This window comes from Miniopterus natalensis, chromosome 5, assembly GCF_054644295.1.
Source record: "Miniopterus natalensis isolate mMinNat1 chromosome 5, mMinNat1.hap1, whole genome shotgun sequence".
NCBI classification, from domain to species: domain Eukaryota; kingdom Metazoa; phylum Chordata; class Mammalia; order Chiroptera; family Miniopteridae; genus Miniopterus; species Miniopterus natalensis.
In genome coordinates, this window is record NC_142085.1 from 80520396 (window position 1) to 80545493 (window position 25098).

Genomic DNA, 25098 nt, shown 5'->3' on the forward strand with positions numbered 1-25098 from the left:
GGTTGAAGGTTCAGAAAAGAGCGACAGCGCGTTGTTTCCTTGCACCCTCGCTCCCGCCCCCACCCACACCCACCCTAACGCGCAGACTGAATCCACGGGTGGCGCGTGGCTGGCCGGGGCAGACGCCCGGCCCTGGAGCGGCTCCCCTCCGGTAGCCTGCTCCATTCTGGCAGCTACGAGCCATGACCACGCTTTAATCCTACCAACAATTTCAGGAAAGGATTCATTTCCCCCGCTCTAGGTTTATCTCCTTTCCTAGTACCTTTAAAAGCCTGCCATCCTCTTGGCACAGACATAGTCCTTGTCAAGACGCTCTTTCTCAAATACCAAACCCAAATCCATCCAAAACAAAGCCCATCAATAAAACAACAACAATAATATTGCAGCCAGCGATGATCTACGCGCCAGCAGCCGCGAGTGTGTCTCTTTAAAGGGTGAGCGCATAAACCCCGCTTTAAAGACCGAATTTGAAATCAAGGTTTCCTGCTGCTGGTTAGTCGTCAACGTTTTTACTACCCCAGCTGCGGGAGCAGCAGCTGCATACTCTAGCAGGGCGATCGGGGTGGGAGAAACTGAGCTGTGGTCTGGGATTTTCGCAGAGGATAATTTAAGCCCCAGCTCCACTCCCGCGGGGGGGCGGGGGGGCGCGGGGGGCGTGCGCATGCTCAGCAGCCCCGCTCCGCGGAGGCCCAGCTGCCGCCACCGCCGCGGCGGGCGCTGTAACCGCGGCTCCGGCTGCTGCTCTGGGCGGGCGTTGGTGCCGGGTGCCGGGTGCCGAGGCTCCCAGGCAGGGGCGAGGGAGCGGCCGGGCGGGAGCGCGGGTGGCGCCGGCGCCTGAGGAAGGAGCGAGGGCGGGCCGGGCCGGCGGAGGACGAGCGAGGCGGAGCGAGGCGGCGAGCGCGGGGACCCACCCCGGGCGCCCTGCGTGCGATGCCGGGCGGGCAGCGGCGCTGAGCGGCGGGGAGGCCGAGCGGCTGCGGCGGACCGGGAGCCAGCGACCCCCCGGGAGGAGGAGGAGCAGCCGGAGCGGGAGGCAGCGCCGAGGGACCTCGGGGCCGGGGCGGGCGAGGAGCGGCGGGGCCGCGGGCCATGGACGCGGCGGCGGCGGGGGCGAGCCGGGGCGGCGGCGCGGCGCGCAGTCAGCCGGCGGCCAGGTGAGGCCGGGCTGAGCGGGCTCGCGGCGCCGCCACTGCTGTGCGGCCGGGCGGCCTCGGAGGAAGCGGGGTCGCGCCGCCCGCGCTGGCGGCGGCCGCAGCTTCTCGTCGTCGCAGTATTTCCTGTTTGGATTATCTTCTGCTTCTGCCCGGCCGCCTCCTTCCCCTCACACTCCCACTCACCTCCGGGCCGGCCGTGGAAGCCGCCCGCCCCCGGCCCGGGCTCGTTCCTTCCGCTCGGGGACGCCCCTCGCCGCCGCTGCCGGGCCGCGGGCGAGCCGCGCCGAGACCATGAGGAAATTCAACATCAGGAAGGTGCTGGACGGCCTGACGGCCGGCTCGTCCTCGGCCTCGCAGCAGCCGCCGCCGCAGCAGCACACGCCCGGCGGCCGGGAGCCCGAGGTCCAGGAGACGCTGCAGTCCGAGCACTTCCAGCTCTGCAAGGTGAACGGAGCGTGCAGCCCGCCCGGTGTGGGGTCGTTGGAGGGGGGCAGCTCGGGCTTCACTGGGGCGTCCTGGGGGACGGAGCGCCGACCATACCCGCACCGCGAATTAAGGGCTCGCTCCTCCTCCGGCCGACACTGGCTCGGTGGGTTATTTTGGCGATTTACATCACCTTACAGCTTTTCTTGCTATTCCCCCCTCCTTTTTTTTTTTTTTTTTTCACGTGCAGCGATCATTCGAGATTGCTTCCAACGTATTATCCTGATCTTTAATCCGTATTCTTTAAATTAAGTCTTCGTTAAAATTCAAGCATTTTCATGACATTCACCAGCTTCGAAGTTTCCCGTGGAAACAGTGGCTGATGAATGTTGTTTATCAAAAAGCCAAACCCGTCCAGCAGGATACTTGCTCGTCACTTTTCCCTTAGAGCGGGGCAGGAGGCATTAACATGGGAAATCGCAGGGTCCTCTGATGTCTGGTTGAAAAGTTAGTACTGTGATTTTTGCCGGACAATTGCCGTAGCGGGCTGTCATTCAGAAAGAATGATGCAGCGAATTAATTCAGCAGCTGCTCGGCGAGAAATACGAACTTGTCTCGGTGTGAATACCCGCCTTCCTCATAAATACCGTGCGTTCGTATGTCAGAGTTTCTTAAAAAAGTGTGTAGGAACACTTTTGGGCCTTATTGCCCAAGAATGTAGTCACAAAATGCAAAAGTATGTATTCCGAAACAATTGCAAAAGGTTGGGATAGAGGTTTGAGAATTGCTTTGCTGAACCCGTGACGAGCTTCTATGACAGCTTTCCCTTAGAGGTGCTTGCATTAGCATGCGAATCAACTAATGATGAAGTTACCACACTTGAAATAAAACATGAATTGCATTTTTAAGTGAATTTCCAGAATTTTTGACCACTGTGAACTTTAATAATTTGGTCTCAGACATGATAGTATAGAATCCGAATAAGAAATTTTCTTCTATAGAATGTCAGCATCATGGAAACGCAGAAATTAAAGGGTAATGCTGGCATAGATTTTGTTTGTTTCAGGTTCTAAGTGAGTAAGTGTTTTCTAATGTAGATTTCATAGTTTGCTTTTTTTTTTTTAAAGCAGTAAATACATATATATGTGTTTTGCATCAATTATAATTGGTTCTAGATTCTAATTCCTTTATTGACTGTTCTGTTTTTAAATTTTGCTTGCTGCCTTGGTTGGTGTGATGTCACTTGCCCATCCCTAGACTGTTCGCCATGGATTTCCCTATCAACCCTCAGCCCTGGCCTTTGATCCTGTACAGAAGATCCTGGCAGTGGGAACTCAGACTGGTGCTTTAAGGCTGTATCCTTTCATTTAATTTTATTTTTTAAACTTTTACTGTGTTCTCCCCAGTCTTGCTGTGTTGCTGATTAGTTGTTCTTCCTGTTTAATTCCAAAGAAATGATCTAGTAGATGCTATGTGAAATCATGTGGTGTTGGGTTTTCTCTAGATTACAGGTGTATTCAGGTTATACATTGCAGTGATCTTTCTCCACTCTCAGTTTATAGTAGCTAAATATGTATCCATCCACGTAGAGTTCTAAAGTTTTATCATCTTTGCAAGGAGCTAAAAGTTTATAAGGGGACATATATTTGTTTACACTATTAGTCTATTGATGGAACATGTTAAGGACCAGGTTTAAAGACAGTACCATAGCACAGGGTACATTTTTAATTGCTTTTTAAAAATATTGTGTGTGGTTGATGTTGAATTTATGACCTCTTATTTCAGTGAATTAGAGGTTGGATTTGAATATGGCTGTTTCTGGCTTGTCCATCTAGAAAAATCAATAGAAGACAAATGTCTTAATTTTATATAACTAGTTATGAAAGGTTGCTATTTCCAGAAGTTTTAGAGCATTTTCTTAGCATAGCGCAAATAGGTAAGTGTACTCTTGATGTTTTCCTCTTATAGTCTGCATTTGTTGTGCATATGTAAAAACTGGTTGGTTAGCAGAATTCTGAAGTATTTATATAGAGAATGATTTTTCTTGGTTATGCATGAATGATAGAAGTTTGTTCATACCATAGTTTTCAAATATCTACTTAGTCTTTAAGATAATCTTTTTAGTCTGAACAATGCAGAATACCTCACATTTCCTCTTTTAAATTATTTAACTTAAAATTGTTTGCTTTTCCTATGACATTAAACCATCTTTACCTAAATACCCTTATTTTTAAACTTAAACGTAAGACTTTAAAAAAAAATCCTCTGTTCACTCATCTGTAGGATATCTGCTTCCTACATATTATTGATGTAATATAATAAATAGAAAAAAAGCACTATACATTACTATTATAAAGAACAAATAAACAAACAGAGGAGGGGGGAACTTTACCCCTCACTCCTGGCTCCTGATAAGGGGGACAGGAACCTGCATTTGAGTTAAACATGTGCCTTGCTTTTTTCTTGTAATTTTTTAAAATCTTCATTTCAAAGAAGTATGGTATCAGGATATGCCTCGAGTTTCATTTGATATTAGTGTACAATCTTCAAAGTGATCATAAAAGTTATTTCAGATGGGCCATTGAACTCTGTTACTAAATGAAATCTGCCATTTATAGCAAATGTCAGTAATGCTCTCATACCTATTAAAATGGTAAAAGTCTGACCAGCCAAGATCGGAATCTATGAATTTCTAAATTATTTGTCTAAAGGGCTTTTGCCCAAATATCTAAATAGTTGAGACTAGAATATTTTGGGCTTCAATTGTTCAGAGATTTTTATTCCTAAACCCAGTGATCAATACCTTCTAGTTTAGGGTTGATGGGAATAAAGTTAATTTCTGACAGCGTGGGTACTAAGTGCTCAGCAAAACTCTGTGTAGTGACAAGAATAGTGCATTGTTGGATCTAGATGGATTGTTTAGAACTGAAAGCAGATTTTTTTGTTGTTCCCAACAAAAGAATATCATCACTGACTAAAAGAAAAAAAAAATTAATTAAAGCAGTTACTTTAAGATTATTTTGCTTTTCTTTTAAACAGGTTGAATTTTCACTTTTTCCCCAGTGCAGTCTCAATTTTCTCATAATAAATAACTTTATTTTTCTTTTAACAGCCAATCTTCCTCTTTTGTAATTTAATATAATTATATGTGAGTGCCACCAGCAAGCCTGATTTTTATAAAAGCAAATATTTTTCTTAGACAAGACTTTTGTCCCTAATGCATTTGAGTAATTAGCAAGTTGACACAAGGGAGTATTAAAAATGTTAGGCCTAAAGCTAATTGCCAAATAAATGCAAGGATCAAGTGTCCAAAATTATTACTTATAAGTGACTTTTGCTTATACATATTTTTAAATAGTTAAATACTATATGAGTATAAATAAATCTGTAATTATAGTTTATAATTGGACTCTAAATATTTTTTTAGAATCTGTCTTGCTATATTTAGAATGAAGTCTGGAACACTGTTTACCAAATATATTGCTATTTTCCCTTTTTCTGAGATTTATATGAATGTTCTAGAGTAGTAAATTGGTTTGTCTGCCAGTAATATCACCTAGTCATTCCTTCTGTTAAGTTTAAGTACCAGATCAGCTTATGATCTTTATTATGGCTTTGACTTATAGAAAATGACTAAGACCTTTTTATTTTTATCTAATTTCTGCATATGTGATTTAAGTTGTTATTTTCTCATTCTTTATTTTCAAAGATAGACAACTAAAATTTTAGTTTCTAATTTCACAGCTTTATATTGATGTAATATGCAGACTTATTACAAATCAGTTCTGTTGCTCTTGCTCTTTTATATTTTTCTTTATTGAAATTGGGTTTTTTTAGTCCTGCCTATATTTTTTTCTCTCATTAGACACTTGTAGCCTGCATTATATTTGTCTTAAAAAGGTATCTTTAGAGCAGAAGTATGCTTCTAGATAAAGTCTTTTCTTTCCTTTAATTGTGGAGCAGAAAGTAGGAGATATATTCAGAAGTAGAATTGGGCTGTTGGAATTTGAAATGCATATCTGATTTGACTAGTAGAAGATCTTCTTAAATGTGGAGGACTAAACTATATTAACCTACTTTGAGATGAAAAAAAAACAGATGAAGAAAGTTACATCTTATGTCTCTTATTGTAAACAAGAATTAGTGAAAATCTGAATCTTTAAATAATACCTAATAATGAAACAAGATAAAGTTAATGTATTTGCTGCATTAATATATAGCAAATGACTGATTATGTCATTTATAAACATGTTTTATTTCAACCTTCTTGGCTTCTGGAGAGAATATGAGGTTGGAATATACTTACTGATAGGAAGCAGGAAAGCACATATTATATAATACATAACATCATACAGTAGTGATGTGATTTAATTATTTTAATTCTTTTTTTTTGCCATGTAGAAATAGGTACAATTTGAATGTTATGAGTAATCTAGAGATCAAAACTATTGGGATAATAGGGAATATAGTCAATAATGTTGTAATAACTATGTATGGTGTCAGATGGGTACTAGGTTTATCGGGGTGATCACTTCATAAGTTATATAAATACTGTATCCCATCATTATGTTGTATACCTGACATGAATATAGTATATCAACTGTAATTGAAAAATTTTTTAAAGTTTCTTAAACTATCAGGATAAAATAATCTAATTATTCCCATATGGATAAGTAAAAGGGGGAAAAAGGACCTAACTGAAGAATGAAAGCCTTTCTAGTTATGTACCTTGGAGTTCATTTAACAAGCATATATTAAGTGTTAACATGAGATTACATATTGTGGCCTGAGTTCGGATTCTTATCTTGTCACTAAAGAATTGTGTCTTCTTGAATTAGTCTTTATTTTTTCTATTTTTAAAATGAAGGTGATAGATTATTTCTTCAAGAAATAATTCTGTGATTCCAAGTAGCTATATTATATTGGTTTATGTGAGTATTCATAAGAAATAAATATGTGATTTTCACCTTCAAAAAGCTTCCAGCCCTAACTGTAGGACTAGAACTAGATAAACATAACTGAAATTGAAGAATTATTTAAGGATCTACTGACATTGCACAAAGTTATATTACAGGTAAATTCATTGTACTTGATGACATCTACAGATGAGGGTTCTGAATGGCAGAGGAGGAGGAGTGGAAAAATTATTCTAGGCAGACAATGTGGGCAAAAGTAGAGAAGAGAGAATTACCATGACAATTTAGAGGAATACTAAAGAGACTACTTGGAATAGTGATCCTAATTGAGTTGGGGGAGAAATAAGGAGCCACTTGGTGGATCACCTTGAGTGTTAACCTGCATTATCCGGGTGTTGTTCAGTGAGAAATCATTGTAGTTACATAAGGAGATGCTGACAGGAAGACCGTATAATTTTTAGGATGATTAATGGGGTGTCATGGAGGAAAAGAATAGACTTAAGTGAAACTTCAAATGTAACTATTAACCCATATAGGTAGTAAAATGGATATAAAACGGGTAGCAGAATGGGAACTGGAGAAGGACTTGATGACTCCTTTATATAACATGTTAGAGGAAGTAACTAAAGATGATGATAAAGTTTTGCAAATATCCTGAGGCAGTTACAAGACAGAAATGGAAAACTTGGTAAAGAGGGTGGCAGAGTAGTGTTTGCAATTATGTGACCTTTTACTTTTGTCATATTGCCATTTTGAGAAGGTAACTTGGACTACTAATTTTATTAGTATGATAATTTGATAAGCTTTTATATTTGATTTCCTTTTTGGTGGGTCTTGTTGATTTCCCTGATTTTCCTATTGAATTGAACTAGTTTAAAGTCACTATTAGCCGTTTGTCTGTGTCCATTTATCCTCAGTCTGTGTCTCGCAATAGTGGTAGCGTTTTGGGCTGAATTATTCTGTGGGCTTGTCCATCACACTGCACGCTGTGTAATATCACTATTAAATGATGCTAGGGTTGCCTCTGCTGTCAGTGTGGCAACCCAAACTCCCCCTGCAGACTTCCAGCAGGTCCTGGAAGTTGAGAACCACTGCACTTAGGCCAAGTTCTTCACCAGTAAAAAAGAGGGATAACCCTACCTCACTGGTGAAGTTAGCATCAGGATTAAATGCAGTCATGTGTATGTGCAGCTTTTAAGACCACATAGGGATGGTTTTGGTGAATATTCAGATACTATTACTAATGAGATTTTTTCCTGTGGTTTTAAATTTCAGGTCCTTCATTTATTTCAGCAAATAAGCGCTGATAGGCGCTGTGCAGGAAGACCTTAATTCCATTTATTTTTGTAGCTGATGTAGTTTTTGAGTAAAAGGTCTTACAAAGTATTGTTTTTCTCTTAAAGTGTGTGTTAAAAATGGCTGTTATTCTCAAACACAAGTTTGCAAAATTTCTATTTCGATGTAATAAAGTCACATATGTGAAAGTTTTTTACACATAATAGGTGATAAATGATTGTTTAATGATTTTTCACTTGTAAGATAGCATTAGAATGTTTGAATGCTGCTTATTAATTTTATTTTAGAAATTAAAATTTTGGAAAAAAGATTTGGAAATACGATTTTTGTTCAAAGTAGTTAAAAGTGAAACAGTTAACTTAGCCAAATTTTTATCAACTTCTTCCCCACCATCCTTTTTGTTCAGAGAAGAATTCTAGTCACGCGGAATTCTAGCTGTAGAGGAGAAATAAGGACTTTGCGATACTTTTACTTCTCAACTCTTGGTTCTCCATTTAGGAGGACTTTGTGTAATAAGAAGTGTCAGCTATAGGCTGTGATTCTTAGCATGGATTACTGCAGCAGAGGGAGGGATAGGCCCATGTACCTTAGAAATCACCAGAAAGGATGTCTGCGTGGAAGCAGTTATTTGCAATGAATTTCTTGTGGAGGGAAACTGTGTGTGATAGAATCTGAATGGAATGGAAAAGCGTTATGTTAATTATGAGGGAATCAAGTCTGTACTTGATAAGTCTTTCTGCTTTAAGTAATTTGAGTTTTTATTTTTCTTGTTTTTCAGTATAATTTGCTCTTAAAATTATATAACCTGATATTACCATCCTGAAGGAGAAAGGTAAAGGGATTTTGGGAGAATTACTTTAACATTGGATGATTTGTGTTCTAGTTTTCAGACTAATTTTGGATAAGCGAAAAAAAAAAATCTCTGCGTTTTTATTTCCTTTCCTGTAAAATGAGGAGATTGGTATGACTGGTTTCCAAGAGTTCGAACAACTCTGGGATCTAGAATTTCTTTCTCTGTGCAGCAGTTGGGTGTGCTCTGGACCCTTTCTGTCTAGAGTGGTCTTTTGATAGGGTGTTCTGAGTACCTGTCAAGAGGATGAAGCATTGGACTCCTTCCCACTGTGGGTCCCTTTACTTTGTATCTGGTGACTGCGCTCATAATCCAAGTCAGTAGATACACAAGTGTAAACCTTTGTATACCAAAGGGAGCAGGAAAAAGCATAGGAAAACCACTTTTTGTTGTTGTTGAAACAGCAGCTCACATTGAATACTAAGATGGCAGGTGCTTGCAGTTTCTTTGAACAGTAGCCCCCCCTTACCCATAGGGGATACATTCCAAGACCCACAGTGGATGCCTGAAACCTCATATTGTACCAGACTATATCTACTGTGTTTTTCCTATCCATAATACCTATAACAAAGCTTAATTTATAAATTAGGTGCAGAATAATAATAGCTAATAGTAGAGTAGAATAGTTTTTACAATATACTACCATAAAGGTTAGTGTGAATGTGGTCTCTCAATCCCTGCTTGCACTTTACTCACCCTTCTTATGATTATGTGAGATGATGCAGCGCCTACGCGATGAGATGTAGGGCGGTAAATGATGCAGGCATCATGACCCAGCAGCAGGTGCCAGATTAAAATTTATGAATGGTTTATTTCTAGAATTTTCCATTTTATATTTTAGGGCCACAGTTGACCATGGGTAATTGAAACTGCAGAAGGTGAAGCCACAGTTAAGGGTGTACCCCTGTTTAACAGATACTCATTATGGTAGGAAACTTGGGACATTTAAAAATACTAACCAAGTTTCCTAAGTGTTAATGGTCAAGATGTCAGATTAAAATGAAAGTAATAATACTTAAAAATAATACTGGGTTCCTATTGATTTTACTAATTTTTATGTAAGAGATTTAGTATAGTAACGTTCTTCCTTGAATTGCTGGTATGTAATTTAAGTGCTAAATTTGGTAATCGTATAGTAACTTGGAATAGTAGTAACTGACAGCATACATGTAAATAATTGGACTATAGGGGAATCACTAAAAAAATAAATCAATAAAGGCAAAGACAACCAAAGCTTAACTTCAAGCATTTGAAGTGACACATTATTTACAAGAAGAAAATTAGTAATCAGAGTGTCAGTATTGATTTGTTTTGCAATGTTTAAAATGATAATTTCCTGTGCTCATTAGGCATGTTATTATCATCAGAAGGTATACTCAATATTTTAGGATTGCAGATTAATGAAATGTTTTTGGTTTGACCCAAACAGATGTCCCATCTGTTTAAGAATATAACAGCATGACATAGAGAAAAGAGCATTTTACTGTGTACTACCTTTTATGTTTGAATGCCTTTTGTTAAGATAGGTTTTAAACATAATATAGTACTACAAACAATCGATGTGTTTCTCTCACTTGGATCTCTCTCTCTTCCCCTCCCTCCCACTCTCTCTAAAAATCAATGGAAAAAGTATTCTCTACTAAAGATTATATAAAAGAAGGGTGTGTGTGTGTGCCTACATTTAAAGTAATGAAGATCTAAACCTAGTTCAGTAGTCAGCAACTTTTTCTGTAAAGGACTAGGTAGTAAATAGTTTGACTTTATAGTCTGATACAGCTATTTATCTCTGCCAGTGCACCACAGAAGCAGCCATAGACAATATGCAGAAGGAAGGAATGTAGATATTGCAAAAAAACTTTATAAAATCAGGCAGTGAGCTGGATTTCACTTTCAAGCCAAAGTTTGGCAATCCCTGCTTTAGTTAATTAGGCTGCCTGGCTTTTACATTGTGTGTAGAGAGGAATGCTTGGAAAGGAATTACTACTGATATGATATTTTTATACTTTCATAAATTATACTTACACATCAGTTTAAATTTAACTTTTAGTCATAAATAGAAACATGTTTTAAGAAAGAGTCAAGGATTCTTAATGATACATAGTACTACTGTATACCAAGTAAAATTTTCCTGAGTGTTTTTTGATCCCGTGAAAGGCATTATTTTTTTGTGAATTCTAATAAGTATGATAATAAAGTTGCTTACTTAGGCATTTTTTGGGGGCAGTTCAGTCCAATTCTATTGTCAAAGTATTAAACTTGTTTGAGAACTTTACTTCCTATTTTGAATTAAAAATGTATTTATTTGCATTTGTAGATGATGCCTAATACTTTCATTAATATTACATAGAGATATAGTTAGAGAATTCACTTTTATCTTTAAAAGTAAGCATTTTACTGAAATACTGTGATTTCTTAGATGTTTGAAACTGTTGATAAAATAATTCATTTTCATTTGTGGAAGAAAACCGCCTGACAAAATACATTATTTAATGTATTTTTTAAAGAGTCATGAAGCTCCTAGAAACAAATTCAGGTGCATGGTTACTTTCTTTAGAGTCAGATATATTGCATTTCCCCTTTGGAAAAAATGTACTTTAATTGAAAACTGAAATTATATCCACTTCTTGAAAAATTTTTATAGTTGCTCACTGTATCATTTTCCAGTAGCAGTAAATATAGATATAATTTTATTCAGTAGATAAGGCTAATTTCTACTTGATTCCATTTCTCCAACTGGTTTAGTCCTTTTGGAAGTTGTTATATAAGACAAATAAATGAAAAATGACTTGCTGAGCATATCTCTTCATATTTATTGGTACTATAATTTAAAAAATAAGCATTGATCTATAGAACCTTAAATTCCCTTAAAATGGGGGGGAATGTAAAGGTTTTTATCTAAAACTAGCTAGATATTTTTGTTTTTATAATCATCTTCACTTAAAACTTAAGATTTCCTTAAAAACATGATGTTATTTGCAAAATATAGACTTAGAAATTATATGCTAGTTATTGTTAAATACCAAGGTTCTGATTTTAAATTAGGGATTTTTTTTTTTATAATACTTTTTGCTCATGTTTTTCTTTCAGCAAATGCTATCTAGAACTTTGACGCTTTTCCTGGTGAGGTTGTCTGTTGAAGAGTGATTAATCCTACCCTTTCTTGAAAGTACATAATCTTTTCTTGTAATAGCAGTACCTCTGCTTTTTCACAGCAGTACCCTGCCAAAGGTGACTATAAATCTAGTGGCATCAACTATTGCAGCACTTTCTAGCAAATTGCTTTCCTTTTGTGTATTTTTCCTTATTGTCTTTTGAAAAGGAGAAAAAGTGTTGGGACAAATTTTTCCATCTATTCAGTCTTTGTACTCCATTTTTCATAATGTGTTGTATTTTTCTTTTAAAATTCACTGTATCGTACTTGAGAAAAGAGCTTAAGCATCTGAGAGTGGATGCTGGGATAAAAGATTGTTTTTACTTGACATGTGCGAATGTATGTTCCTTCTTGCATCTTTAACCCATACCACTATTATTTATGACTGTATTTCATAGTAGACTGAGCAAATGGTTCATTTAAAAGTATATTTATATATCAAAAGCCATTCTAAAGAATTGCCTGCAATAAATATAATTCATTTTGATCCCTTTAGTCCTAGTCCTAATCCCAAACAATACATAATAAGAATGAATATTTTCAACCACTCTTAATTTGTTTATAAATAATTTTAAAATCTTATTCAAAATAATAGTGGAAGAGGTTACTGGAGGCCTATTTCAACCCAGTTAATACTATGATGATGTATCAGCCTAGATACTTTAATTACTTTTTTTGTTTTGATAATCATTTCACATGGGAAAGAGAGTAGTTGATTGACATCATTTTTTAAATACCATTGGGCATTTACTGTTGAATGTTAAAATTGTGTTGAGTTAAGGAAGTTTTAAATGTTGACCTATGCATCTTTCACAGTTAATTTTAGCATTTTGTTAAATTTTTACTGCAGAAATAGTGCATGTTATAGTTTTGCTTATATAGCTGAGTAGTAGGATGTTAGAATTGTGAGTCAGCACTAAAAATTAAGTATGTCCACAGCTAGCTTCATTTCTTAATAAATTAATTTTTTAATGGACTTTATTTTTTAGAGCAATTTTGGTTTCACAGCACAATTGAGCAGAAGCTGCAGAGATTTCCCATATACCTCTGTCCCCACTTGGAATAGCCTCTCCCATTATAAATCCTCACCAGAGTGGTGCATTTGTTACAGTTGATGAAACTACATTGACACGTCATAATCATTCAAAGCTCATAGTTTACATTAGAGTTCACTTTTGGTGTACATTCTGTGGATTTTGACAAATGTGTAAGAACCTGTATCTACCATTGTAGTATCCTACAGAATAGTTTCATTGCCTTAAAAAACCTCTGTGTTCTATCTATTCATTCTTCCCTTCTCTTTAACTCTTAGTAACCACTGACTGTTTTACTGTCTTCATAATTTTGTCTTTTTTTACATGTCCCATATAGTTGAAATCATATAGTAGGTAGCCTTTTCAAGTTGTCTTCTTTCACATAGTAATATGCATTTAAGTTTCCTTTGGGGTTTTTTATGGCTGATAGCTCATTTCTTCTTAGTGCTAAATAATATTCCATTGTCTGGACATACCACAATTTATTTGTCCGTTCACTTTTTGAAGGACATCTGGGTTGTTTCCAAGCTTTAGCAGTTATGAAAAATGCGGCTATAAACATCTGTGTGGAGGTTTTTGTGTGGATATAAATTTTCAGCTCCTTTAGGTAAATACCAAGGAGTGTGATTACTAGATCGTATTTAGTTTAGTTTAGTAAAAAATTGCCAGATTGTCTTCTAAAGTAGCCATACTATTTTGTATTCTATAAGCAATTAGCAAGAGTTTCTGTTGTTCCACATCATCATCAGCGTTTGGTGTTGTCAGTTCTGGATTTTGGCTGTTCTGATAGGTTTGTATCTCCTTGGTTTAATTTACATTTTTTCAGTGACATATGATGTAGAACATCTTTTCATATGCTTATTTTTCATTTGCATATCTTCCTTGTTGAGGTGTCTGTTAAGCTCTGTGACCCATTTTTTAATTGGATTGTTCTTTTTCTCATTGTTGAATTTTAAAAGTTCTTTGTATATCTTGTATAATGGTCCTTTAGTAGATGTGTCTTTTGCAAATATATTTTCAAAGTCTGTGGCTTGTCTTTTCATCCTCTTGACATTGTGTTTTGCAGAACAGAAGTTTTAAATATTAATGAAGTCCAGCGTATCAATTTTTTTTTATGGATGGTGCCTTTGATGTATCTAAAAGGTCATTGCCTTACACAAGGTCATCTAGGTTTTCTCCTATGTTGTCTTGTAGGAATTTTATAGTTTTGTGTTTGATATTTAAGTCTAAGATCCAGTTTTGAGTTAATTTATTTGAAGGGTGTAAGGTCTGTGTCCAGAATCACTTTTGGTGGTAAAGTGGGAGTGAGGGGGAATGTTCTATTGTCCTGTAATTAGGTTTTATTCTTTCAGTGAACCTTTGAACTTCAGGAGTGCTTTTCAGTCCTTTCCTGTCCCTCCCCCCAGGTGAGATAGGATGGCTAGAGTAGGTTGGAATTGGGTATTTCCTTTCCCCCAGGTCAATTAGGCACTGATAAATCCCCAGCAGTTTAGGCTGTGGTTAGGGCAGACCTTGTAAGAGCTGGACCGCTCCTGTGTATTTAATGTGGTTGCTTTACTCCTCCCCCTGTGGGAAGCAGGAGGGGATTTTTCTCAGATACTCACTGTGACAACCTGGGTGGGGGGAGCTCCAGCTGTACAACTCAGTAAAGTGTGGGTCCCCCTGGAGTTTGTAACTCAGATTTCTCCACTTTAAGCCTCCAGCAATTCATCAATTTACAGTTTTGATTTCCCTACCCAGGCACTGATTCATGTAGAGGTTGGTTTATTTTGGTAAGCTGTGAGTCTCTGTATTGGCCTCTCTCTGCAGTTTTGGGAGCAATGATTTGCTCTGTGATCTCACGGATCTAAGAAGAGTTGCTGATTTTTAGGTTTTTTTCAGCTTTTTGTTGTTAGGATGGAATGACAACTTCCAAATTTCTTCTCTGCTGGACCAGAAACTAGAAGTCTATGTTAATTTTTATAGCTAAAACAATCTTTGAACATAGATTTAAAAATTGATGACTGTCAAATAGGTGAAACTATTACAGAGTATAGGGTACTCAACTATAAAAGTGTAAATAATTATTATTTGACAAAGACTTTGTATTGTAAATACATTTGTAGACCATAAAATGCAGAATGAAATATTCTTAACTATGTGAAATTTTGGTGAGGACTTAACATCTTGTTTTGAGCATGTTCCTATCAAGTTAGTTAGGAGCTGTCTCAGAGAGAAGTAGCACATTATTAGAAGTTTGGAAAATAAGACCTGTGATAAGATATTAAGGAGATTCATGATGATTCTATTTGGAGAAAGAAAGTCAGAAATTATTTAATGAATTATTCATATATATATAAATTTTATGGAAGATAATGTTTAATTATCCTTATGTCGTAAGGTTTTTGAGTTTTTTCTCGGCAATGGCGATCCATTAGAATAATTCGTGAAGCTATAAAAATCCCCACAAAATATACAAATAATGTCCAAACATATACTTGGATTTCTTCTCTACATATTCTGATTCAGTGAGTCTGGCATGGAGCTTGACATCTATAATTTTTTTATCTTAAATCTTTATGTATGCTCATAATGTGGAACCAGAGTTAAATAGCGGGTAAATACTCAGTAGGCAGGGTAGCAGTATCCTTAGTGTGGCAGACAGTAGATAACAACCGTTCAGTACAATTTGTGCAGAGAGGATGCCATTTTAAAGTAATCATAACATTGATATTTATGGTGTAGGCATTAGGAAACAAGCTTTGCTGTACCATTACCTTTGGAGACAGGGCTGTGAAACTGATGTATGAAGTACAGTATATGAAGATGGAAAGAGCAGGAGTTCCAAATTTGAGTTACAGTGTTTCTCCTAGTGGTGTATCACTGGACATGAGAACCAGCAATAGAAAATGACCATGTTGTAGCTAATTATGAGGTTGAAAAGTCTGGTTTTAAACTTGTAGGTGATCCTTACAACTGACCGGGTGAAGGAAGCAGGTGAGGCATTTCACAGATGAGAAAACTATACCACGCATACATTGTCTTAGTTATCATACATCATTTTGCATATTTCCATTTTTCCTGGTAATCTGCTACTTAAGCTGTTCCATTTTTTTTTTTTTTTAACAGGTTGTGTTATCTTGAGTAGGGTAAATGAGTTGGTCTGATGCTAAAACCTGTCCGCTTTTTATTTTAAGAGTGCTTTCATCAGTATTCCTTTTTATTTCCATTACCTTTTTTATATAAGTATAGTTGGTATACAATATTTTATTATTTTAAGGTGTATAAGTGATTCACATTTTTATACCTTACAGTGTGATCACTCCACTAATTTGAAAAGATATGCACCCATATGTTCATTGCAGCATTATTTACAAAGCCAAGATAGGACACCTAGGTGTCCATCAGTAGATGAATGGATAAGTTTGCACTGTGACACATCAGTATTCTTTGACCAAGTCATGGTAGTATTCAGATTTTAACTTTGATATTGAAAAATAGTTGCATTATGGTTAAATCTCCTCAAGTTTATGCCTTTAAAAATAAAAGTCATCCACTGACCTTTTATTCAGAATTGTAATCCAGTTCAGAGGAGCAACACATTGAAGGCTTAAAGAGATGTGAATTGCCTGTTTCTGAAAGTATAAGAATGTCCTAAAAGAAAAGGTAACAGAAGTTTTTAGGGTTTCTGATGGATTAGAGTTATGCTCTTGAGTTTACTTTTTTCTTTTTTCTTTTTTTTACTGCAGCAGAAAGATCAGTTTGCCCTTAATAGTCTTTCTTGGTTTGTTATCAGAGTATCTGCTCAAAGAAAGTTACTTTCACAGAATAATATATAAATAAATGTATAATACTGTAGAATAATTTATTAGTCATGTAGTTATTCATATTCTCATCTTTAAACTTTGCAGAATATAAATATATTTTCAGAAACTGCACAGGATATCAAAGTTCTTCACGCGTTTTCCATTTTATGTGTACTCCAATATTCCATTTCTAGGTTGGAAAATTAAAGAATATGTCACTTCTGAAGAGGTTAGAATAATGTCAGTACTTTGCCTTTTTCCTTGTTGACAAGGATAAACAGATTCTCTGAGAAAATATGTAATCTTCAAAAATTTTAATAATTTACCAACTATCCACCATTCTTGGTATTATCCTTCTTTCATAAAAGTAGAGGTTGTCAAAATATGTGTATAATACACAAAGGTAGTGCAACAGTGAAAACTTGCCTAGGAGCTATTCTTTCAGAACTTATCACTGCTGGGGTCCCATTGCTTGCTTTGTTTACTATTTTTTTATTCTTCTTCACTGATGATACAGTAGAAATACTAGAAGGAAGAGTAAGCAAAAAGAGGAACTGTTGCTGTGATTGTAATATTAACTTCACAAATTGGAAGGTAAAATGAATGGGCTGGAAATGTAGATTCATGGAATTTTAGGATATATAATACACACTAGAGACAATATAGTTCAGTGTCCTGATAGAGGCAGAACTAGAACATCTTTCTATTATACTATACTTATTATTGGCTTTCTGAAAATTGAGCTAATTATTCCTAAGAAGATATGACTGGACATAATCATATTTCTTGGATTTTAAAAAGGCTCATTCATTCATTGTAAGTACTTATCGAGTGTCTATTATGTGCCAAATTCAATACCAGGCTCTGCAGCTGAAGAGAGAAGATCCCTGTGTTTCTATTACCCGAGACTCATGAAAGTCTATGTAGCCTATATGGAAGGCTTTCAAAAGTAATTGTACAGTTCAGTTAGATGACCCCTGTTGAAGGAAACAAGGAAGTATCTACAGAGTCCAATAAGGTTAGATATAATAGGGAGGAAAGCAAAAGAACAGCATGGACATAGAGTAGTGTAAGACAGGCCAAAGCCCAAACGAACTGATGATTGTGAGAGTAATTGGAAAGGTTTTTCTTTTTAAGCTAAATTCATATCTACAAAATGAACACTATTGGGGAATATCTGTGCACCTAACTGCTGTGTTGCTTTCATATTTCTGTTGCTAGACTTTAAGACTTCTGAGGATAAGGACTGTGATTTATATGCCCAGTGCCATTAAGGTTATCAATTAAGAAAAATTAGATGAGTAGGTTAAGCAAACATTGCTAAGAAATACTCTTTTGTTTGTCATTTTTACCTTTTAGGAGCTACAAGATGGGAGAACAGAGACAAATTAGTATCTTTAATTCAAGAAGCTCCACTTTCCCCCTTTAATTTGCCCATTATTATTGCCACCCAAATCTGTAAAGTAAGGAAAGAAGGCATAGTTGGAAAGAAGCCCATGGTTATGGAGAAGGGAGATATACTCTGGGACGATAATCTGCGGTAACATGAAAACAAGGTTCACCTATCCTTTGGCTCTAGAGAGAGGCTCTTGATTCAGTGTTCTACTAGTAGTGATGGCATAATTCAGTTAGGTGAATATAGTAACATAATGAAGTAAACCCAATAACAGTTTTCTAATGGTCTGTTTGATTCTGTACTGTTGCTCTTCTCCACTTTAGAAATTCATTAAAAGAAACTAAATTTGTAAAGATACATGGTTTACAGATTAAATAATATGGAGGGAGTTATGATGAAAAGTAACAGTGTGCCTTCCCCTCTTCCCCAGAGGGAACCACTTAACTGTTTCTACTCATGTTGCTGACTTCATACATAAAACGCTTCGCCACTGTTTTTTAATTCATCAGCCTTAGAAATTATCTATCTTTTGATTTCCTGCCTTGATAAATGAGTATTTGATTCATATCTCCCCTCCCAATATAGTCATGTCACTATTTTTACTTTCTCTTTTGGCTGCCTTTGTAACTTCCAATAACTATTATAGTTAATTCTTTATTTCTTGCTCCATCAACTATGAATACTAGCCCATCACTTCCTTCTCCTTTTCCACCAGCTGTCATATATATTAACATAAACTTTTTGTTCGATTCTAAAAGTTGAAAATGCATTAGGACTTTTTTTTTTTCCTACTATTTTTAATTCCACAGCCAAGTAGTATCCTATATGAGTACATTTCCTTTCTTGTATAGTTGTCTTCCTCTGCCCGCCTTCCCTCACCCAGACTCATTGCCTGCTTTTCTCACCTGCTTAAATTCCTTGGGCTTCTCAAGGAGGGAGTCACATCTCTGGCTCCTCTTGCTCTCATATACCTGTCCTTCCTGAAATCCCCCACTTTCCTTTACCAATCCAGACCAGGGCTGTTTAGCAGTTTATGTCTGCTGCATTGCTATTCTGGACTTTTCCTTCATCTTTTTCTAGGTTGAATTCATTATTTCCTAGATCCTATGTCATTGGTTTTTTTGTTTGTATTGTTTGTTTTCTTTTTTGATTTATTGGAGCACAGTCTTAAGTGGCTTCCTAAGGAAATGATGTTGAAGGCATGTGGTTCTAAAGGTCTTTCCTTCTATTATTAAACTTTTTAGTGGTTTGATTGAATACAGGGTTGTAAATTGAATACTGCTCTACCTCACCTCTGAGGGCATTGCTTCATTGTCTTTGGTCATCACTCCTTTGCTGGGGACCTCTTGTTTGTTTTGTTCCTGGTAGCCTGTGGGGTCTATTCTGGGCATTTCATATAGTAAATACAATCAAAGAATAGGTCGTTTTTTTATGGCTTTTACTTTAGCATGATGTTTTCAAAGTTCATTCATATTGTAGCATGTATTAGTAGTTTATTTCTTTTTATGGCTGAATATTCCATTGTATACACTACATATTATTTATTCAGTCATCACTTGATGAACATTAGGATTTTTCTCATTTTAGCTATTGTGAATAATGCTGCTGTGAACATTTGTGTGGAAGTTCTGTGTGTGTGTTATCATTCCTCTTTTTTATATTCCTAGAGGTGAAATTGCTGAGTCAGATAGTAACTGTTTAATGTAGAGGAATTTCTAATCTGTTTTCCAAAGTGACTGCACCATTTTACAGTTCTACCAACAGTATTTAAGGGTTCTGATTTCTCTATGTCATCACCAACCATTGATATTACCTGTCTTTTTTATTATAGCTATACTAGATGGTATGAAGTGGAATTTCATTGTGGTTTCTATTCACATATCCTTAATGAATCATGATGTTGAGCATCTTTTCGTGTATTTTTTTTTTGCTATGTGCATATGTTTTGATTGTCTTTTATCTTTTAAAAAACATTTTTTTTAAATATGTCATTGATTTCAGAGAGAGGAAGGGAGAGGGGGAGAGAGAGAGAGAGAGAGAAACATCAATGATAGGAGTCATTGATCAGCTGCCTCCTGCATGCCCCCTACGGAGGATTGAGTCCTCAATTCAGGCATGTGCTCTGCCCTGGAATCAAATTGTGATCTCCTGGATCATAGGTGGATGCTCTAGTTGGTCCGAAGGTTGTGGGTTATTGTTAAGCTGATTAACATAGGTGGATGCTCAACCACTGAGCCACACTGGCCAGAGTCTTAACTTTCTTGATGGTATCCTTTGAAGCACACATTTTTATCTTTGATGAAGTTTAATTTATTAATTTATCTATTTTTTCTTTTGTTGCTTGTACTTTTGGTGTTTTATCTAAGAAACCATGGCATATTATCTAAGGTCACAAAGATTTATGTTTATTTCTAAGAGTTTTATGGTTTTAGCTCCTAGTTCTCTCTTCCATTTTGAGCTAATATTTGTGTCTAGTATGAGCTAGTGGTCTGAAATTATTCTTTTTCATGTGGATATTCAGTTGTCCTATCACCATTTGTTGAAAACACTGTTCTTTCTCTATTGAATTGTCTTGAAATCATTGTCAGAGTCAACTGATCATAAACATGTATTTTCCGCCTCACAGTTCACTCCATTGGTCTGTATATCTCACCTTCATGCTAATACTACACTGTCTCGATTATCATAACATTGTAGTAAATTTTGAAATTGAGGAAGTGCTGCAACTTTGTTCTTTGTCAAAATTATTTTTGCTATTCTGGGTCACTTGCATTTCCATATGAATTTCAGGGTCAGCTTGTCAGTTTCTGAAAAACAGCTGGGATTCTGATAGAGACTGCCTTAATTTTGTAGATCAGTTTGGTGAATATTGCATCTTCACAATATTAAGTTTTCTGTTTCATGAATATGGATATTTTTCCATTTACTTAGACCTCCTTTAAATAATGTTTTGTAGTTTTCAGTGTACAATTCTTGCATTTCTTTGGGTAAATTTATTCCTGAATATTTTGTTTCTTGTAATGTTATTGTAAATTCAATTGTTTTCTTAATTTCACTTTTCAGATTGTTTATTGCCAGTATATAGAAGTACAATTGATTTTTGTATATTGATCTTGTGTTCTGCAAAGCTTGCTGAACTCATTTATTCATTCTGATTTTTAAGTGGGTTCCTTAGAATTTTCTGTGTACAAGATCATGTCATCTATGAATAGAGGCAGCTTTACTTCTTTCTTTCCAATCTGGACACTTCGTATTTCTTGCCTGTTTTCCCCTGGCTAGACCACACTGTATAATGTTGAGTAGAAATGGAGAGAGTGGACAATCCTGTCGTTTTCCTGAGCTTAGCAGGAAAGCATTCAGTCTTTCATCATTAAGTCTGATGTTAGCTGTGGATTGTTCATAGATGCCATTTGTCAGGTTGAAGAAGTACTCTTCTCAAGTGTTTTATCATGAAATGGTGTTGGATTTTGCCAAAGACCTCTTCTGTGTCTGTTCAGATGATCATACGTTCTTTTTCCTTTATTCTAACAATAGAGTATTTGCTTAACAAACTTTTTCAGGATAGGGTTGTTTACTCATTTTAATGTCTTATTTAACTTGCTGAGAACTGTTCCTCTGACATAGCTGTAGTCTCTAAAATGTTTACTGAATGGTCATTTTATACATGAAGACTTTGAAGGAGGCTGTCTCAAAATTTCAACTGGAATTAGAATACAGTACTCTCACTTTTTGCTTATTCTGCAGGGCCATAGTGCTGCATTATTAACATTAATAGGTATTTATTACCATAGCTAATATGAAAACCGAGTCTAGAAAAAAAATTTTGATTGGCATATTGATTATGCCTAATTGGCCTTATGGTGTTTACTTGCTGCTAAAGGTTACATTTGGTTAAGTTTATACTGTTAGACCAGTCTGACTTTATTTTGTACCAGGTACAAAATTCTGATTATACATGCTTCCTCAGTGTTTATTCTTCAATTTTAAAATTTAAAGTTAAATTAGGAAGCGATATGTATGTGAAAATTGGCTCTCCTTTTTTTTGGTTTTTTTTTGGTGCAGTAAAGCTTGGTGATAGGTATTCTGGAGTTAGACTGCCTGGGTTCAAACCTCAGCTTCCTTACTAAGTAGCTATATGGCCTTGGGAAATTGTTTAACTTTGTTGTACATGAGTTCCCTTATTTATAAAAACAGAGCTTTTAATAGAGGTACTATTTACATATATAGTCCGTGACACATATTACATGTTGAATAAATCTTGACTCCTATGATGATATAATTAAAGGCCTCCTAATTCCTCCTTTCTCTGCTCCTTTCCAGCCACCTTCCCTCCCAAGAGAGAGAACAATTTAAGCTATTGGATGAATGCTTATTTTGAATTTGAATTTGATAATACAGTATTATAAAAGGTTTTACTGGCTCTGGTCTTTGTTTCTGCTTATCTGTCCTGTTTACCTCTTCCTGATTGTTCTTGATTGCTAGCTTCATTATGTTATTTTTTCCCTTTAAGTATTTATTTTCTCCATATTGCCTACTTAGAGGATCCTGTCTAAATTCAAAGACTTGCATTCAGAGACTTCACTCCTAACCTGTTTTAGCCTGGCCTTCTGCAGCTCCTCTTTAGAAGTTACGAGGTGATTTTCTGGACAAAAACCATGAGTGTTGGCTGTGTAGGAAATATCTGGCATGTGTCATGGGTCAGATAAATTAATTACTACTCCAGAGACAAAGTTGCCTACTAGGATTAGGTAGGTGTCATAGCTCTTGTAGGTAAGCAGTAGAACAATTCAGAGTAAAGGTATCTAAGATAGGAAGCTTACACCATTTTTAAAATAATGCCTTATTGGAGTTCAGAATTAGAAGGTAAGATACAGTGACAGCAAGAAATATTCCGTGTACTCTTAAAGTTTTGGCTTTGCCTTGTAATTGATTCATGCATATATAAAAGAACAGACATCAGAATAATAAATGAATATTTTTCCATTTAACAAATACCTTTGCAGAATTGCTCAATATGTAATCTTCTTTCCTTTTGGGTTTTCTTCATTTTAATTTTGGATAATTTGTATTCTCATTTAATTGTGAACATGGTCACAATAAAGGGGAATAACCTACCAGGCAGAGTTTCATTACAGTGTTTGATCACTTTCGAATAAAATTGTTAACTGTCAGTTAGGACAGTGTCAGGAAGAATCATATATGCAAGAAGCAATAATCATAGTATGAAAGGATATGAATATTTGCATCCATGACATACTGTTTTGTGATCTAATATATTCACAGTTGATATGTTCTTACGTTATGATATGTCCATTGTATGGTAATGATAGTTTTTGTTAAAGTAATGAATACGAGCAACTGTAAACCAACTTTTGCTTCACCCTGTATGGGTAATAACTGCCTTTCAGAGTTATTACTTTCAGGATTGAGTACAATTATGTATTTAAGACACAGTGTCTGAAACTTAGTAGATATTCAGTAAATAGTTCTTATGTTAAAAAAATATATTTATCACCTTAGCTAGAATTAAATGACTATATGTTAATGTCATAAAAAAGTACAGTTTTGTCTAAAATAATGCCATACATAGAGTAAGAATAAACTTTTATTGACCTCCATGTAACTGAGTTTCTGTATTTTACAGACACTTTTCATTGTCTCTGAATAAAATGTGGATTGATGCCCACAGCACACTAAAGTTTTAAGAATGGTAGGCTGTTTCCCAGGAGGCCCAAACTAGGACAGCTGTTTGTGTGTTCTTTACTTACCAACAGTCAGTTTTGCATATTCCCCAATCTGTTTGTGTTTTTATATTTGATATTATAATCAAGCAATTCACTTTAGTAATATTTAAGTTGATGAAATATGAATGTAAAATAAGAGGGTTTTTTAACATGTAAAAATCTCCATTGAACACTTTGGAAAAACTTCATGAAGGTCAATCACCTAAAATTTTCTGTCTGGATGCTATGTCGATAAAATAACAGTAGACGATTGGAAAAGAAATAGTAAGACTTATATGAATGATGTACTTAGGTTGCATTGCCAGTATCTTTAAAGTTACATTTGAAAAATGAAATGCAAATCTCATACCTGGGTAGTTTTGGTTATTTTTTTTCATTCAAGAAACACAGTTCTGAACTGTAGTTAATAGAGCCACACTTAAAGAAAATGCCTTTGGCTAATATCATAAGATTAGCAAAATTAGGTTTTATGTAAAAATAATATGTAAGGTAAGTAGAATTTTTATGATTCTCTCAATAGCTCACATTTTGTTACAAACTTAGGTATCCATCCTGATTTGGTCATATAAGAGAAGTTTTATACCATTCATATAAAAAGAGAATTATAGAATATGCTGATTGGTACCAGAAAGAATAATTTATCTGGGAAGATTCAAATTAGACTCACTTTACTGACTGAAAGGGCAAGGTCTTTGCTGCCATCTGAGAAAAGAAATGGATGTGATTTGACACCACCAAGTACCAATAGCAATTTGAAATCTAGTTTCCTATAGTTGCATTTGCGCAATTGATGCAGCAAAAATATTACTATCAATGATAATAATAGCTTCAGGTTGTTAAAGAGTACGGTACTATTGGCTAAACATACTCAGTCTATTACTTAATAAAATAATAGAAGTTAATTGTTAGTAATAAAATACAAAAAAAATCCATTGAATATAAATATCACCTAGAAATGTTTCTAGAAGTCAAAAGGAAAAAAATGGATAGAAAATAGAAATTTGATCTTTGTTGCAATTATTTTTAATTAAGAGGCCTAGGAAGCCTAGGAGATGTTTTAAATAGAATGTAGAAATACTCTATACACCTGAATGTGAATTTGAATAAAGAGTGCTATAATTTTATTAAATCTTATCAAATTTTATTTTTAGATTAAGCTTTTTATTTTCTATTAATATTTATTAAGCGGTGAAAAGTAGATTAGTATAGCAGCATATTAAAACATCTAGCTTCTTATTGCAAGGTTATGAAGGTTAAAAGCATATAACAATGCCTGGCATGTAGTAATTTCTGTAAGTGTTTGGGTATTTTTGTTTTGTTTGCTCTGTACTCAGCATACCTTATTAATT

The 25098-nt window shown here is 36.0% G+C and overlaps 1 protein-coding gene across 8 annotated transcripts in view; it reads left to right on the forward strand.

Moving 5' to 3' along the window:
• The first annotated feature begins 1172 nt into the window (after positions 1–1172).
• Positions 1173–25098, forward strand: part of STXBP5 (syntaxin binding protein 5) — a 135034-nt gene continuing 111108 nt past the window's right edge. For all 8 annotated transcript variants that reach the window (XM_016223926.2, XM_016223929.2, XM_016223927.2 and 5 more), the window contains exons 1-2: positions 1173–1598; positions 2835–2932. In XM_016223926.2, the coding sequence (XP_016079412.2) occupies positions 1446–1598; positions 2835–2932 (251 nt within the window). In that variant the 5' untranslated portion in view covers positions 1173–1445. The remainder of the gene's footprint in view (positions 1599–2834; positions 2933–25098) is intronic.